The sequence below is a fragment of the Chiloscyllium plagiosum genome, chromosome 30 (assembly GCF_004010195.1).
Source record: "Chiloscyllium plagiosum isolate BGI_BamShark_2017 chromosome 30, ASM401019v2, whole genome shotgun sequence".
In the NCBI taxonomy this organism is placed as follows: Eukaryota; Metazoa; Chordata; class Chondrichthyes; order Orectolobiformes; family Hemiscylliidae; genus Chiloscyllium; species Chiloscyllium plagiosum.
The window spans coordinates 33407204-33423606 of NC_057739.1; the positions used below are offsets into that span (position 1 = coordinate 33407204).

Sequence of the window (16403 nt, forward strand, 5' to 3'; positions counted from 1 at the left end):
TACATCCTAACATGAACATACTTTCAACTTTAAGTCCTTGAGTGTTCGTGGCAAGTTATAGCAATGTAAAAATATGGTGTTTCTCACATGAATAAACTTCATAAAATTCTTTGTAAGAGAGTAATCCAGATGTTTATTAGTGAACATACAATAGAACGAAAATTCAGTCTTTGAATACAATCAATGTGAAACTTCTTGTCAACAGTCATTTATCTTTCTTCCCTCTCGCTATGCCACTATTCTACCTCTGATTGCGAATGCAGTCTGTAGGCTTGTCCCTACACTGCTGACAGTGTCTCTCTATTGATTTTCACTACAAAAGCCCAGGTGACAAGCCAAAAGACTCCCAGCTTTGAACTGATACCTTCCTACAGTCAACATCTCACTAAGTGAAAGCATGGAGCCAACCAATATGTGATACAGTACTTCGAAGTGAGGATGAACTCAATTTTATAATATGCACAAGTTCAGAAGCTGCAAATGGGTTTTGGATTAAGCCACACAAAGTAAACAAACTCCCTTCTAACACCAGATATTAATTGCAAAAATGACCTCTAGCAATTTAAATTCTAAACTGTCAGTGAAGGAGGCTTCTTAGTGAAACATTCCCTTCATTTTAAAATAGCATATTTGTTCTTTACTTTGCATGAAGGGGAGAGAAGTGTTCCAAAATTAACCAGGGATTAGCAATAGCCTGAAATAATGACAATCCCAGCAGGTATGGCAGCATCTGTGCAGAGGGAGACGGAGTTAATATTTCAAGTCTGATACAATTGTTTTTCAGAACTGAAGCTCTTGAAGTGAAGAATCTGGTTCTGAAGAGGAGTCATAACGGATTAGAAACACTAACACTGTCACTCCTTCCACAGACCTGCTGAGCTTCTCTAGCATTTCGTTTTTATTTCAGGTTTCCAGCATTTGCAATATTTTGCTTTTATATTGGGATTAACCTTGCCAAATACTTCCACATCTCAAGGGATGGGTTTAGTAATTGTGAGTCAGAATGAAGGTTTTAGTTGTCATTTTAAAGTTCCGTAATCATTTATGTGACATGGAGATATTTTCTGGGATTTAATTTATTCCTTCAAATTCATATCCTCACATCAATCAGTGAGGTACAATATAATAAAACTCAGCAAAGGCTTTGATTCAGAATTGTCTTTAAACTTATTTTCTCCTCACTCTGGTAAATTTGACTGTACTGCAACAATACATTCTAAATATGAAAGACAGAAACATTAACTAATTAGGTCTGTGTTAACTGATCATTTTTCTAATCGAATGTTCTAGTATTTATGTGATTAATTGAATATTCAAATGTTGTCCCACTAGCAGAAGTGTGAGTTTTCTTTATATTGTACGATCATGAATGATAGCAGAATTACAGAATTGTTACAGCCATTCAGCCCACTGTGCCTGCACCAGCTCGTCAAATAATTATCATTACTTAGTGCCAATCTCCTGCTTTCTCCCATATCTTTGCACACTATTTCTATTCAATTAATCATCCAAAGCATCTTGAATGCCTCAAATAGAAGAAGGGTACCATTACAGACAGAAGTCTTAACTCTCCATTATGATGCGATGCATAAGCAGCTGTGTGATAGACTGCACAACATAGGGGACTGGTTGCACTTAATTAAGTAAGTTCAATTCAACTGGCCCTTTCTCAACACAAGGGTGCATTTAAATACTTTGCTACTTTGATTTGTAACCCTGTGTCAGTACTTCCCAAATTATTTGCTGATGTGACCCTATTTTAACATCTGAAAATTACTATGACTCCAGATGTCAGCAAAGCATTACACGAACATTTATTTCATAATTATTAACGTTTACCCAAAATAATACATTACATAAACAGAAAATCTGCTTTTAAAAAGTACTTTATAAAATGTTATTGTTTTATGTGTTCATGCAGGGTTTCAGCTAAGTTCTCTATTTTCTCCAGCAACAGTCATTCTCCCCCTAGTGCACACTAAAACAGCAATCAGCTTCTTTTCCTTTACTGCACCCCATCAACCCAATGCCAACTGTTACACGTTTGAAATTTTTTATTGCAAAAATATACTTCATTCATAAAAAAAAACTTTATGTACATACATAGGTACTAAAGCAGTTCTGTACAGTCTTTGCATACAAATGAGAAAACAAACATTGGAATTTGACATTCCAGCAGTTGCAAAAATCAAAAGCCATTTCCTATTCATTCTAGACCTTATTTACAATCATTTTGAGGCAAGGAGAAGTTCTGAAAACTGAACGGACTCTCATTATACCTTGGCAGAAAGACCTTAGGCGGTGATCTTCCCCCATTGCACTTGGCGACAGCTGCCCAGGCTTCAGTGTGTCCCTCAGCATGTAGTCCTGGACACTGGAATGGGCCAGTCTACAACACTCAATCGAGACCAACTCTTTAGATTGGAAGACCAACAAGATTCAGGCAGACCAAGAGAGTCACTCATCAAGTTGATGGTCCTCCAGGCACAGTTCATATTTGTCTCAGTGCATGTACTGGACAACAAGTCCTGTGTCACGGAACTGCTCAAGAAAATCCTCAACAAACACACTGCATCTCTTTCCAGACCTTCTTTGCAAAGGCATGTTCAAGAATGAGATGTGTGAAAGTTTCTTCCTCCCACAACCTATCATGCAGCGTGCAGTGGTGCACAGAGTCCAGATGTGCATGAAGGATCTCACTGGCTGTGCCCTTCTCACCACAGCTAAGGTACATCTTGGTGCCTGTTGGAAACTTCTGGCAATGAGGCATTCTGCTGGATGACCTTGACAGCCTGCTTCTGGAACCCACAACAGCACCTACCCGCTCCTTTTCCCAGCAGAATCTCAAAGTTGCTACATGCTGCCCACTTCCTGATGGACCTGTTATGAAGGGTGTTTCTCTTTGCAAGTTTTTTCACAAGGGGCAGATGATATGGAACAGTCCAACTACAGAACCCTCCACAACACTGAGGCCAGATCCATCTGTCACAACACCGGAGACAGATAGAACTTCAATAGGTAGTGACACTTGGTGTTTGTTTCCCTAGGATCTACACTTAGTTTGATGCAGCCACACACAAAGGTGATCATCAGGGGAGAGCAGTGTTGGGTACATTCTTCTCCTTCTGCTTGTCTAGAGCTTTGTACCTGGTGTCCCTGTGGACATAGTCCATCTTTGACCTTCAGATGACATAGAAAATGGCTCAGATGATTACTAAGGCACAAGCTTGGGGGAATGGGCCAGACCTGTGTTTCATGCAGTAATACCAACATTCGCATGTCTGAATGTCTTATGTCTCTGAATGGTCTGTTCTACAACCTATTCACAATGTAAATAATGCCAGAGGACAGTAGAGCTACAGCACCATTTAGTGGTTGCAGCAAGCAAACACTGTGTTAGAAGACCAGTTTATGTTCGAAAATGCCATATTAACATTCAAGGTTACAAAACTTTGAATGATTATACACAGGCTGGTGGCATTTACAGGCAAATGAAATTTAATGTAAATAAGTGTGAAGTGATTCATTTTAATAGGAAGAATGAGAGGACCCTAATATATAAAGAGTACAATTCTAAAGGGGATTCAGAAGCATGCGGACCAAGGTTATAAATGCATGAATTAATAAAAGTGACAGAAAAGTTTGAGAAAGCAGTTCATAAAGTATATGGGATTCTGAACTTTATTAATAGGGGTGTGGAGTACAGAAGCTAGGTGGCTATGATAAATCTGTATAAAACACTGGTTCAACTTCAATTGTGATACTGTGCCCAGCTTTGGGCGCCACATTCTAGGAAAGAATTAGTGGACATTAGGGTGAGTGCAGAAAATATTTACAAGAATGGTTCTAAGTATGAAGATCTTCAGTTAGGGAGAAGAGAAGTTTAAAAGGAGGAGATTTGATAAGAGATGTTCAAAATCATAGAGGATACGAACAAGCTAGATATGCAGAAAGCATCCAGAATCAGAGGACACTAATTTAAGGTGAGTGGAAAGAGAAAAGACATGTCAAAATAAGGAAAAACTTTTTACAGAGTGCATGGTTTGGATCTGGAATATACTGCTTCAGCATGTGCTGGAGAATTGAACAATCATCCAGAGAAAAAAATGACAGCAGGGTTCTGGGTGAAGAATGTGGAAATGTGACTAGATGGAATACTCCTGCACAAAGCCATTGCAGACACAATGCACTTAATGGTCTCATTCTACATCATAGCCATTATATGAATCTATCTTATGTTAAGGCAAAAAACATCATGAAAAATGAGAGAAGGAAATGAAATATGTGGACAGAAACTGCAAAGTTCTTAATAATATGTTCGTATAGATATGTTGTAAACTAATGTTCTTCATGAAAAGCAAAAATGATTTTTAACATTTACATGTACAGTACTGCAGTTGGGAGTGGGAGCAGGATTCATACTTAGGTAATTTTTTTAAACAACTTGTTCAGAGATGCTACTAAACACCTCTGGAGCAGGTGGGACTTAAACCCAGGCTTCTTGGCTCAGAGGTAGAGTCACTACTACTTTACCACAGGAACCCTCAAGACACAAGATTGATATGCAGTAGTTTAATGAACTGCACATGGTCTTTTCATGATTAAGTCTCTCATTAATCAAATTAATAAAATATAGATGGGCATTTGCAATTGTATTAAGTGTTACACATAAAGCACAGATAAAGTCTTACCGGCTTTTGTAGCTGTTTAAAGCATTGAGGAGATGCTGTTTTCTTTCAAGCACTGTTGTTTCTGTCAGCTAAAGAGAAGTAACAGTGTTTATTCAGCACTGAAACACTGCAATATTTCAACAACATCTCCAGAGAGTTTAATCTGTAAATGGAATTTTATTGATCTTTTTTAAAAAAAATGCTGCAGAACTAACACAAAAATGTTTTTGGTCCACACTTGACAACAGAATTATTAACCACACTCATTTTGTCTCAACAGTTTCCTCACTAACTCAAGTGAGATGAATATATCGCTCTCACCCAGCATGCTGGGTACATGAGCTAACCAAGAGCTGGAAAATTCAATTCAATGCTGATGGTTAAGATTAAATTTCATTTTAGGCTGGAATATAGAGAATCACGTTCCAAAAGAAAACTATTGTTATCATCAAGTAGGATCTGTCAGGAATGGCAGAGACCAAATGGAACTAGGAAAAAGATATGTTAATTATAGGACAATTGGGTGACAGCTAGTGTATATACACACATTATAATTTTTTTAACATGTGGCACAAGTAATCAGTGATGTTGGGAGCTTGTGGTGTGTGAATTAAGTATATGACTCAATACTGCCTACCCCCAGAAACATAGAAAATATGAGCATAAATAGGCCATTCAGCCCTTTGAGTTTGCGCTACTATTCATTATGATCATCACTAATCATCCATATCAACAGTTTGATCTGGCTTCTCCCCTATATCCTTTTAACCCTTTAGCACCAAGTGCTATATTTAATTCTCTGAAATCATACAATGTTTTGGCCTTGACTGCTTTCTGTGCAGGAGATTCCACTGGCATGCCACTCTCTTGGTGCATAACTCATATTTGTCCACATTGTACTGCATCTGCTAGTATTTTTCCGCTCACTGAATTTATCCAAATCACAACATCTATGTATCCTCTTCACAGTTCACCCTCCCACCCATCCTTTGTGTCAATATTTTAATCTCCTGGTATTTAACACATTCAGCCTGGATTTCACTTTCCCTTCCCTCATAACTCATTCCCTTTGTACTTGGGAGTCATCTTTGTTGCCTTTCATTGTATCTTTAAATGAATTTTCTTTGCAACACAGTCATCAGAACTGAACCCAAATGAACTTCAACTGTGGCACTGCAACCAGAGGCATTTCAAAACCACTAAAATGTCAGGTACTCCATTTTTCAGGCCATTCATATCAACATTAGGTTTGTTTTAATTAACTGCTTCAGAACTTGGTTATAACTTCATCATTCACCACTCCTTTCACAAAACCCACTGTATAGTTTAATTATTATAGTAACTTCTATACTTGACAATTCAAAGTGATTTTTCTCTTTGTTGCGAAATAATTTAAGTTATCCGCTATTTAAATAGACAATTTTAAATAACATTGCAAAATGGTCATCTGCGGCCAAAGGGAATAATACAATAACTTGAATCAGGTTGAATCTGCTTTGGAAAGGGTGCAGAGGAGATTTACTAGGATGTTGCCTGGTATGGAAGGAATGTCTTACGAGGAAAGGCTGAGGGCCTTGAGGCTGTTCTCGTTAGAGAGGTGACTTAATAGAGACATACAAGATAATCAGAGGGTTAGATAGGGTGGACAAGGAGAGCCTTTTTCCAAGTCTGGGGATGGCAAACATGAGGGGACACAACTTTAAAGTGAGGGGAGATAGGTATAAGACAGATGTGAGAGGTAGTTCCTTTACTCAGAGAGTAGTAAGGGTATGGGATGCTTTGCCTGCAACGGTTGTAGATTTGCCAAGTGTATGTGCATTTAAGTCGTCATTGGACAGGCATATGGACGTACATGGAATAGTGTAGGTGGGATGGGCTTCAGATTAGTATGACAGGGCGGCGCAACATTGTGGGCCGAAGGGCCTGTACTATGCTGTAATGTTCTATGAATGTATTTCTATTACAAGTTTTTCACCAAGTGTGCAGAACTTTGTTATTCTTGAATTTATTTTTCATTTGTCTGATTTTTTAACTCTTTCAAAACCCAACTATTTAGGAAGAGCTAAAATCAAGCCTTTTTATTTTATTGTACCCCTTACAGCAGGATGGCTGGTTTGCTATGCAGTGATGTCAACAACGTGGATTCAATTTTTGCAACAGATGTGGTTGTTATGAAGGACTCTCCTCTCAACCTCTCGCCCCCGGCTGAGGCGTGGTAACCCTCAAGTTAAACCACCACCATGGGGCTTTCTCTCTAATAAGAGAGCAGCCCCATGGTCTGATAGGACTATGGCGACTTTACCTTTTATTTAATTGCAACTTTAAAAATTCGCACTCTTCGAATTGATTTCAGTATCCAAGATATTCAGTGCTTCATCTTTATGCACCGGTTTGGTAGTTTAAGTGAATTGGGAACATTTTATCACCACAACTCTCATACTCTCCCAGTTCAGGGAGAACAGAAATAAAACTTGGGGACTGCATGGTTTGCTGATGCTTTTTTTTTTAACTCTACATGCCCCCAGCCTGATTCCCACCCACAGATAAAACCAGGGCAAAGTCCAGTGGAGAACTGGTCAGTTGTTCCATTTGGAGGGATGCATACTGAGACAAAAGGTTGGTTGCCTGACTGAAAATGTCCTAAGACAACCAATTTGAGGTTTCTTAAAGCAATTAAACACTTGTAATCATAAAACTAAGAACTTCATTAATGCTCTCAATGCCTTTTCTATAATTACTGAAACCAAGTCATAACCCCTGACTGTATTTTAAAAAGTACTGGCAATTATGATTGTTTCTGCAGAGTCTGAATTTTATATTGAACCTCACATTAGATATCTTTTTGAATAATTGTTCTTCTGATTTCACAATTTCATTCTAAGGTCTAAGAGCCTGAAATGAGTTGGTTTCAAATGACAGGTACCAGCACTGAGATTCATTACTTAACACTCATCAACAGGCTTCAAATAGTTCTCCAAATATTGCTTGAGACAAGCCAGTTTTAATGTTAGAAAAATTCTTTGATGTAGAATACTATTTGTACCTCTGTCAGAGCAGGAGAGTGCTGAACTATACAACAGCTCTACAGTAACATGCAGACCTACCTTTCCAAGCTGGAGGCTCAACCAGTTTTGATTAATAAATATTAATATTTCCTCTTCAAAATCAAAGTATTTCTTTTTCCCACGGACCCCTAAATTGTACAAAACAAGGTGCACGACATCTACCCTAAAAACAAAAGGACAAGATTTTAATAAAAGAACTAAGTGCTTCCAAATATCCTTATCATTTACTGACAGTACAGTTATCAGAAATATGGAAATGGGGCAGTTGAAGCTTTGTGCATGTGGCATCTGGATTTACTGCACTTTCATTTGTCTCTCCAAACGGAGGGAGAGAGTGGGGTGCCTGGTGTGTCTCTTTGTCCATTTAAATGTTCTCAGCCATCACCAGGATACCATTTGCAACAACGAAAACCTGGAAGCTGCACAGAGATGGGCTGTGCCGGAAAAATTCAAACTTGAATTTCAAATATTGTTGACCACAAAAGATTGCAACATTTTGCAGTGAACGATAAAATGTGTTTGTGCAAATATATACCTGTGGTACATTTGCCTGTATTATGTGTGCAATACATGGCTAAAATGTAGTTGCTGTGGGTAGCCAACAATTTCAATTTGACAACACCCCTACGAAATATTGAGGCCTATATATTGATCATAATGAATATCATAACCAGCAACAAAGTTCAAAACCTAAACATAGGCAACAGATTTCTGAAATGGCTTTTAGCAACAATAAAGCCATAATTTTTATAGGACAGAGTTGCTACAAGTCAGGCAGCTTTGAGAAGAAATTGATGTAGAACGTGATTTGCATCAAGAAGGTTTGATTACACTGAAATATCTTTGTTGCCCATCAGTGGCCATCTCAGGGGAAGGGGAATCAACAAAGGTAACTTTAAAAACATTGATAATGTCTTTATAATAATTTCATGGCTTAATGGTGACTTACTGCATTGAACTACCTTCTTTCTAGTGAGAATACAGTATTATGGTAGCTGCATAATTATCTATATCAGCAAGCCTGCCCTGATCTTCTCAGAAGCAAAACATTCCTATTTTTGTTCAATGTTTTCCATTATCCTTGAATGAATTGTCTTAGTTTTATTATTGATTTCATCATGGACAATCACCTTCACCTCTGCCTCATCTTCATGTTCAATCTGGTTTTACCAGAGTGAATTGGTTGTGGTCAGATTGACTTATTCAGAACTTCGCTAAAAGGCAGCTTCCCCCACTCCCCTCACCCCCTATTAAATGGCATGAGATTATGGTATAACTGTACATGTGCAGATGGATTATGATAGTCACTTAACGGAGCACCCACCACCTGCATTGGAAACCTATACTTAATTTTTGTAAATAATCTCCATTTTAGAGAAGATTTTTACCTGCTCCTTACTTTTATTTTAGATGGGTGAATTTTTACGTTAATTGAAACAATTTTGTTTCCGCCATTTCTGGGCACATATGGCATAATTTAAATCAGAGTACTCTTTTACTTTGAATTGATATTGTGAGCCAGCCTAAGCACAGAACTTCCAAAATCCACTACTGTGAATTTACATTCCTCACATCTGAATTTCATTCTGGCACTGCACGAGACTGCTGATTTACTGTCAATTGGTGCTCTGTGTGGTTTCGTAGTTGAGCTGTGCCTATTCAGAAGTGAGCTAGGGTTAGCAAATTTAGCTGACACTAGAACAGCAAGGAAAAAAAAAGACGTTTATCCCAAACAACTTCAAGTTCGAGTAAAAGATGACATGTTAACTCATTGTAAAACTCAATTTCCCATTTAATAGCCTTTCTAACAATACTCCATACTGAAAGCTAAACATATTTTTATACAGTCATATAATATTAATAAAAGCTAATTAAACAGGGAACATTAACCAAGAAAAAAATACAGTTGAGTTCCTTTGGTTGTACCTCTGATCATACCATTAATTCATAGTGTACAACTATAGCATGCAAATTGTCCCCAATTACTTCTGCTTTATGTAAATGGATAGTTCACACATAGCATTGTTACAGCTTTCAGCATCATCAATCTCAATACAGTTGCTTGATCTATGATTATATCTTTCTTTATGCTCTTTGGGGATTATCTTTCACATATGACTGGGTGTTCAAATACATTCTATGCTGTGTTCACTCCAGGTAGTGGGAAACACCAAGAGAGAAATAATTCTTTCAAAATACCTTTGCATTACTTGCTGGGATTTGTTAGCTCAGTTAGCTCAATAGCTGGTCTATGATTACACAGTAACACCAGCGTGGGTTCAATTCCCACACTGGCTGAAGTTACCAAGAAGAATTCTCTATCTCAACCTCTCCATCAATGGAGTTGTGATAACCCTCATGTTAAACCACTACCAGTTGTCTCTTTCTAATGAAACAGCAAGGCAATGGTGATTACCTTTTTACTACTTACCATCTAAGGGGTAGGCGCTTTATATATTCGGGTCCTTTATTGCACACTGAGCAGACAAACAAATAAAATCTGAAAACAGGAGTACAGAAAATGCAGTAATTTTAATAAGACACATTGCACTTTAGGCCTGTTCATGACATTTTTACAATATATGAAACAAAAAAAATCTGATCAGGTTAGCCACTATCCCACAGATAATTTTGATGCATCTTATTTATGAAGTTGCTGATAAAGCCAATCTTGTAACACATGGAACTGTAGGAATCCCAATGCATTTACTGATTTATGAAGGTTGCAATTGATATTAGTAGCGCACTCCATGGCTGATTTCTCAACTATGGCATCAAGAAAAGGAAGTTCATTTGACTGCTCCTTTTCAATTTAAGCACAGGATGAAGGCCATCAAGTTGTGTTAGGAAAATATATAAGGGGTAGGAGATTAGCTATCATTTCACTGAATTCATGTTTCTCATAGAATCTAACAAAATATTTGACATACAAAAGCAAAATACTGTGGCTGCTGGAAATCTGAAACAAACACAGAGAATGCTGAAGAAACTCAACATTTTGGCAGTATCTGTGGAAAGGGAAAATTTCGGGTCTGATTGGACTTCTCAGAAGTGGAAGGTGTTGGAAAATGAGTTTATTATACTCTTCTGACAGGTGGAGGAGGAACAAGGAAGCAAATGGTGTAGAAGCCCAACACAAAAGACAGAGTTATTAATGGTGGTAAAAGAGAAAAAGAGGTGTAAATTGGTGCAAATTAAGGTGTGAAGAGGATAATATATGATCACAACACTAGATCCACAATATGTCTTAACTAACCTTCAAGTGATCTTTCACAGACTTCCAATGAGCAGGGCATTATAAAGTTAACATATTTTACAGTCAATCACGAAAGGAGCTAATACTGCCCAGCAACAAGGTCATGTAGCGCTCCTCCAATCACTGTGTGATGTGGCAGCCATTGTACACAGAAGGCAGAGCCTGTGATTGGTTAGGTTATTTTAGATCTGGTGCCAGGTGGATGCAAACATATTGCTGGTTTAGCCTCTGTACCCCAGACACTGCAGCATCACGGTATGTCCTGGGCAAAATTCTCGTTGAAGTGCTTTGTTCCAGCCATAGTCTGTGTCTCACAAAATGGGTGTGGGGATGATACCCCTTTTTATTAAATATGTACTGAAATAATCATTTTGTTTATTAATTTATGAAGAAAGTAGCAACAAGAAAAGAGAAAAATAAGTGAGGTTTATGACCTTTAAGTAAATATGGATGCATCAATCTCATGAGTGTATTGTCAGCCCTGATGCCAACAGTTGCTCAGCAGAAGAATGCATTCCATTTTATAAGGGAATAGTGAAGTCAAAGGCCAATCTTAATAAACATGGTGTGGCAGTGAGTGAAAGTATAACACTCTACAGATACTTTCTCCCAACCCAGTTTGAGATTTGTCATTTATCATTATGTTAGAAAAATGAATGAATGTGAACTAACCTGTCTCCAAACATCATGGCTTCATTCAGACACTGGGTACAGGCTTCATGGAACCACTGCTTACATCTGCAGCACTGAAGCATCTTCAGGTACCACCTGGTGTTAACAGATAAGAGGAATCACATTTACCTCAGAATGAAGTACCAACACATTTACAATATAACACATTTTAACCTTTCCTTGCTAATACCACACATGGTCAGTTTCAGCAATTTCTGACAAGTAAACAGCCGAAGATTAGGTAATAAAAACATAAAATTTCAAAGGAGATTTTCTTGCAGAAAGATCACATTAAGATTTTCCTGGCACTGATTGTTCAAAAATTAATGATATTGGGACTTGCAAGAATGAACTGCATATCCTCAGTCTCATCCCTAAATCTCCTGCCTTTCCTTATGAAGACACTCCTTGGATATATTTCCATGGTGATGGCATCCCTCCAGTACTTCAACCAAATGGTTACCCTTTGCAAATGAATCAAAGTGTGGCAGATCATCGATGACATCATGGCTGAGGCCAACCTGTCACCCATCATCATCACACTCTAGGAGATCTTTCCAGCAGCAAGCACGGGGTGACATTTAGGGATGTGATTAACTGGCTTTAATCCTCTAAACCATGGCCAAGCGCTGCACCTCAGTAGCTATTCCAACAGAAATTACAAAAAGAATCTAGCACCACGTGGTCTGTGGCTCAGCGTCTTTGCCCACTTGGTCCAGGTTCACCATACTAATTTAACAGAAGATTGATGTGGAAAGATGATTCACTGAATCCTTCACACAAATAAAGAATCGTTAAAATGTCAAAGCACCATATGGTACAGGACCAAACTGGTCTGTCAGTTTTTCACTGTAGAAAAGCTGAGTGCTGAAACAAGGTGAAACTACATTTCATGCCCTTTCCTATCCAATCATTTTCTTTATTATGTATAAAGGTGCTGTTTTGGAGCAATAAGTAGTAATGAATGCAAGTTTTTGCTTTTGATACCTATGGGGTGAGCTCTGATCAGTTAATCAGTCAAAGAGATCATGTGAATTTAACACTTACGACTTATGAATGTATATATTCAGAACTATAAGGCCTGTCACTGACTCATCCGATGTGGAAGACAAAAATAAAGAAGAGGACATGCAGCCAATAGAAGCTAATCTGATGGTTCAGTTCACTGATGGCTATCATGTGATAATCTCAGGTGAATGCAGCATCAGCACATCTGAGGTGGCCCAAAAAGCAGACAGAGAGAGACAGTGAGAGAGTGAAAGACAGAGAGAGAGAGACAGACAGAGAGAAAGAAAAGAAAGAATACAGACAACGATGATTTGCAGAACTGAAATATATAGTGTCTGAGGAACCAAGGACTGATTTCTGAAGTGACCATGAGCTACCAGTACCACAGACCTTGTCATACTCCCATAGCTATGATTAACAATTTGATTTTAAAAATACAATCAAACCGTTCTTGGGCATTATATAAATAATGAGATTTCTTAAAAAGATAATCCGTTCTCCCTTCCTCTCCCCAAGAACAAACTTTTAATTTCCCCTCAGTAGTCATACTCCTTTTAGCCTAGGCGAGAGAGTACTCGCCATGGATATTCCCGTCAGGAAAGAAATATTCTTTAGGCCTAACTATGCAAGGGCAATGGAATAAGAAATACTCAAGATGCTTTCCTTATAGGCAACGGATACAGAATTCATTTAGCAGTGATTTGTAGCTCTTTTAGAGTCAAACTTAGCTAGTGGTTCATTTAATTCACAACGGGGTGGCAAAGTGGCTCAGTATTTAGCACTGCTGCCTCACAGCACCAGGGACCCGGGTTCAGTTCCAGCCTCGGGTGACTGTCTATACGAAGTTTGTACGTTCTTCTTGTGTCTGTGTGGGTTTCTGTCCGGTGCTCTGATTTTCTCCCACAGTCCAAAGATGTGAAAGGTGGATTGGCCATGCTCAATTGCCCACAGGTGCATTAGCCATGAGAAAATACAGGGTTATGGGGATCGGGATAGGGTAGGGGAATGGGTCTGGGAGAGATACTCTTCAGAGGGTCAGCGTGGACTTGTTGGGCTGAATGGCCTGTTTTCACACTACAGAGATTCTATTGTTTCAGTTTAATAAGAATTCTTGAAATGTAATAAATGAGTTCTACCAAAAGGAAAAAGGAATAGTCAAAAGACCTGAAGACAGGTCTTCCTGTTCCAGTCTCACTGGATGTCCCCAAGCAATCAGTCAAGGAATAGGAAGGAGCACCAGAGGTGGTGAAAGATAAACAAAGTAAAATTTGGATGTCTGGAATTTAAAAAAAGTCTATAGTGCAAATCTTACTCTCCAGGTCCCCCACAGTAACAGTAACATTGCTGTAGGTTGGTTCTATGCAGAGAATCCCAGCTAAGTTCATCCATGTTGTATGGCAAAACTCTTTTCACACTCTGCAAAGCTTTAGCAAGTGGTCCCTTTTTCAAAGCACCTCCTTTCTGTTATAAGGAGACAAAACAAAAACAAATCCAGTGTTACCATTTAGGCATCATTGCATCTCTTTTGTTACAACTCCACTAGAAGCTGTGCACAACATTAGCGCTCGGTTGGAGGAGAGCGTACATCATTGCTCCCTTACTGTCTAATGACCAAGCCAACCCAAAACATGCTACTATCTTTCTTCATTGTCTTTTATTTCCGCACTGATCAGTATGTACCTCACTTAAGCTCAGGTGTTTTCTCAACCTCGGGTTCCTGGCGCAAGCTGCCTGTAATAATTTATTTTCACCTGTGCACCATGTGGATGAAAACAGGTTATACAGAGGAACCTCGATTATCCAAAGGACAAGGGCAGGGAGTATTTCATTGGGTTAAATCGAATGCCAGATAACATAGTCAGCCAAGCATTGGGACCTGGCAATCTTGTTCGGATAATCCAAAATTCAGTTAATCAAATGCTGGATAATTGAGGTTCCTCTGTATGTGAATCAGCTTTCCTGAGAAGCCAGTTTCCAGCATTCATATTTTACTTTTGAATTTAGATTTAGCAATTTATCATTTGCACCAAATTCGGTGCTTTATCAATTGTTTTGCTTTATTTTCAGAGGTTAACATTGGTTAACATTGGTTAACTTGAGTATAACATTTGCTCCTGACTTACAAATATGATATTTGCCATCAAATAGCAGTAAATCACAACTGAATGGACAGAAAACTAACCAACCAATGAAACAATTTAATAAAAGGCATGGACAAAGGAATGGCAATTAGGCCCTATTTGAACTCAGGATATAGGCAACACAGTGGCCATGTCTGTGGGTTTCCACTGGGTCCTCCAGTTTCCTCTCACAGAGCATGGATTGGCCATGCTAAATTGCCCTTACTATCCGGGGATATGCAGGCTAGGTGGATTAACCATGGTAAGTGCAAAGTTTGGGGATAGGGTCGGGAGCTGGGTCTGAGTGGCATTCTCTTCGGACAGTCGGTGCAGACATGGGTCGAATGGCCTCTTTCCACACTGTAGGGATTCTATACATCTAACAGCAAATTCCCTCAGATATCAGATAATACCTATTCAAAACAATTATACTTTATAGTATAAAAAGGACATCTTTACAAGAGAATAATTTATGTACATGGTTGCCTTTAGATGAAAATCACACAATTTGTGGTGCACAATTTCAATGGAGAACTGTTACTCACACAAAAAAACCTAAACATCACAGCAAAGTTGCTTAAACACTTGAGATTCCTAAGAATTAGTCTTGCACACTGTACATCCCGGCATAATACCAGATGTGGAGGCAAGTATTGTGTTTCAGGGCTAAATATTCAGATTTTGTCCTGGTCACTTCTAATACCAACAATAGCATTCACACTGAGGACCATCAATAATCAGGTGGAGAAAAGAGAATTTCTGTTGTTTTTCAGAGTTCAAAGCAATAGAAAGTTCTCTTGTCCAACATCCTTCCTCATTTTAAATGAGCCTGAAAAAGTCATTCACTTCACTTGCTTTTGTGGGATCTTACTGTGCAGTAAACGGCTGCTCTGTTAGCCTCAATACCAATCGTGACTATGACAAGTAATAGTAATTCATCAGCTCTGAAATGTCTTGGAACATCCTGAGGATGTAATATAGCATAATTTAGGTTCCTCATTGAGGGTGTTATGATGAGCATATCAATAAACTGTGTGTCATGTTGTTGTCTTTGTAAGGTTGATATATCAATCACACATGCACTGATGATCATTGAAAATCACCAACAACTGAGATACGAGCTCCATAACTCTTGGCCAACAATTTATTATATACTTCTTGCTGATCTATAATTTAATTCCTCTTTCCTCTTGACCACACCTGTCTTTTTGAGTTTTATAAATGCATAATTGTTTTAAGCTCTTTCCCAAATCCTAAATATTAACAAATCATCACTATTATTCTTCCTTCAGCACTCTTTCACCTGCTGGACAACCTGAATAATCTCATAAATATGTATTTATAGTTTTAATAGCACACACACAGTATTGCACCAAGATGTCAAACCCACGAGTTACTTAAGCAAGAACGGCTCTTACCCTGACAGCCAATGCAAATATACACTGCCGACAAAACCAAGGTGAAGTGGATGCATTTGTTGTGCTATCTACTTTGGGATTGTGGCATTGCTGATGGTAACCTAAACAGAAACAAAGATTTACTATTCAAGTTGAACTTAAATTATATTAGATGGCAAGTGACAAATAGTCTGCATTCTGGTACCAGACATGAA

The 16403-nt window shown here is 38.4% G+C and overlaps 1 protein-coding gene across 2 annotated transcripts in view; it reads right to left on the minus strand.

The window, feature by feature from the left end:
• Positions 1 to 16403, minus strand: part of phf19 (PHD finger protein 19) — an 84137-nt gene that overhangs the window by 48689 nt on the left and 19045 nt on the right. For both annotated transcript variants that reach the window (XM_043720280.1, XM_043720279.1), the window contains exons 5-10: positions 16210 to 16310; positions 13984 to 14132; positions 11664 to 11759; positions 10167 to 10235; positions 7775 to 7898; positions 4692 to 4759 (exon numbers count right to left, since the gene is read on the minus strand). In XM_043720280.1, the coding sequence (XP_043576215.1) occupies positions 4692 to 4759; positions 7775 to 7898; positions 10167 to 10235; positions 11664 to 11759; positions 13984 to 14132; positions 16210 to 16310 (607 nt within the window). The remainder of the gene's footprint in view (positions 1 to 4691; positions 4760 to 7774; positions 7899 to 10166; positions 10236 to 11663; positions 11760 to 13983; positions 14133 to 16209; positions 16311 to 16403) is intronic.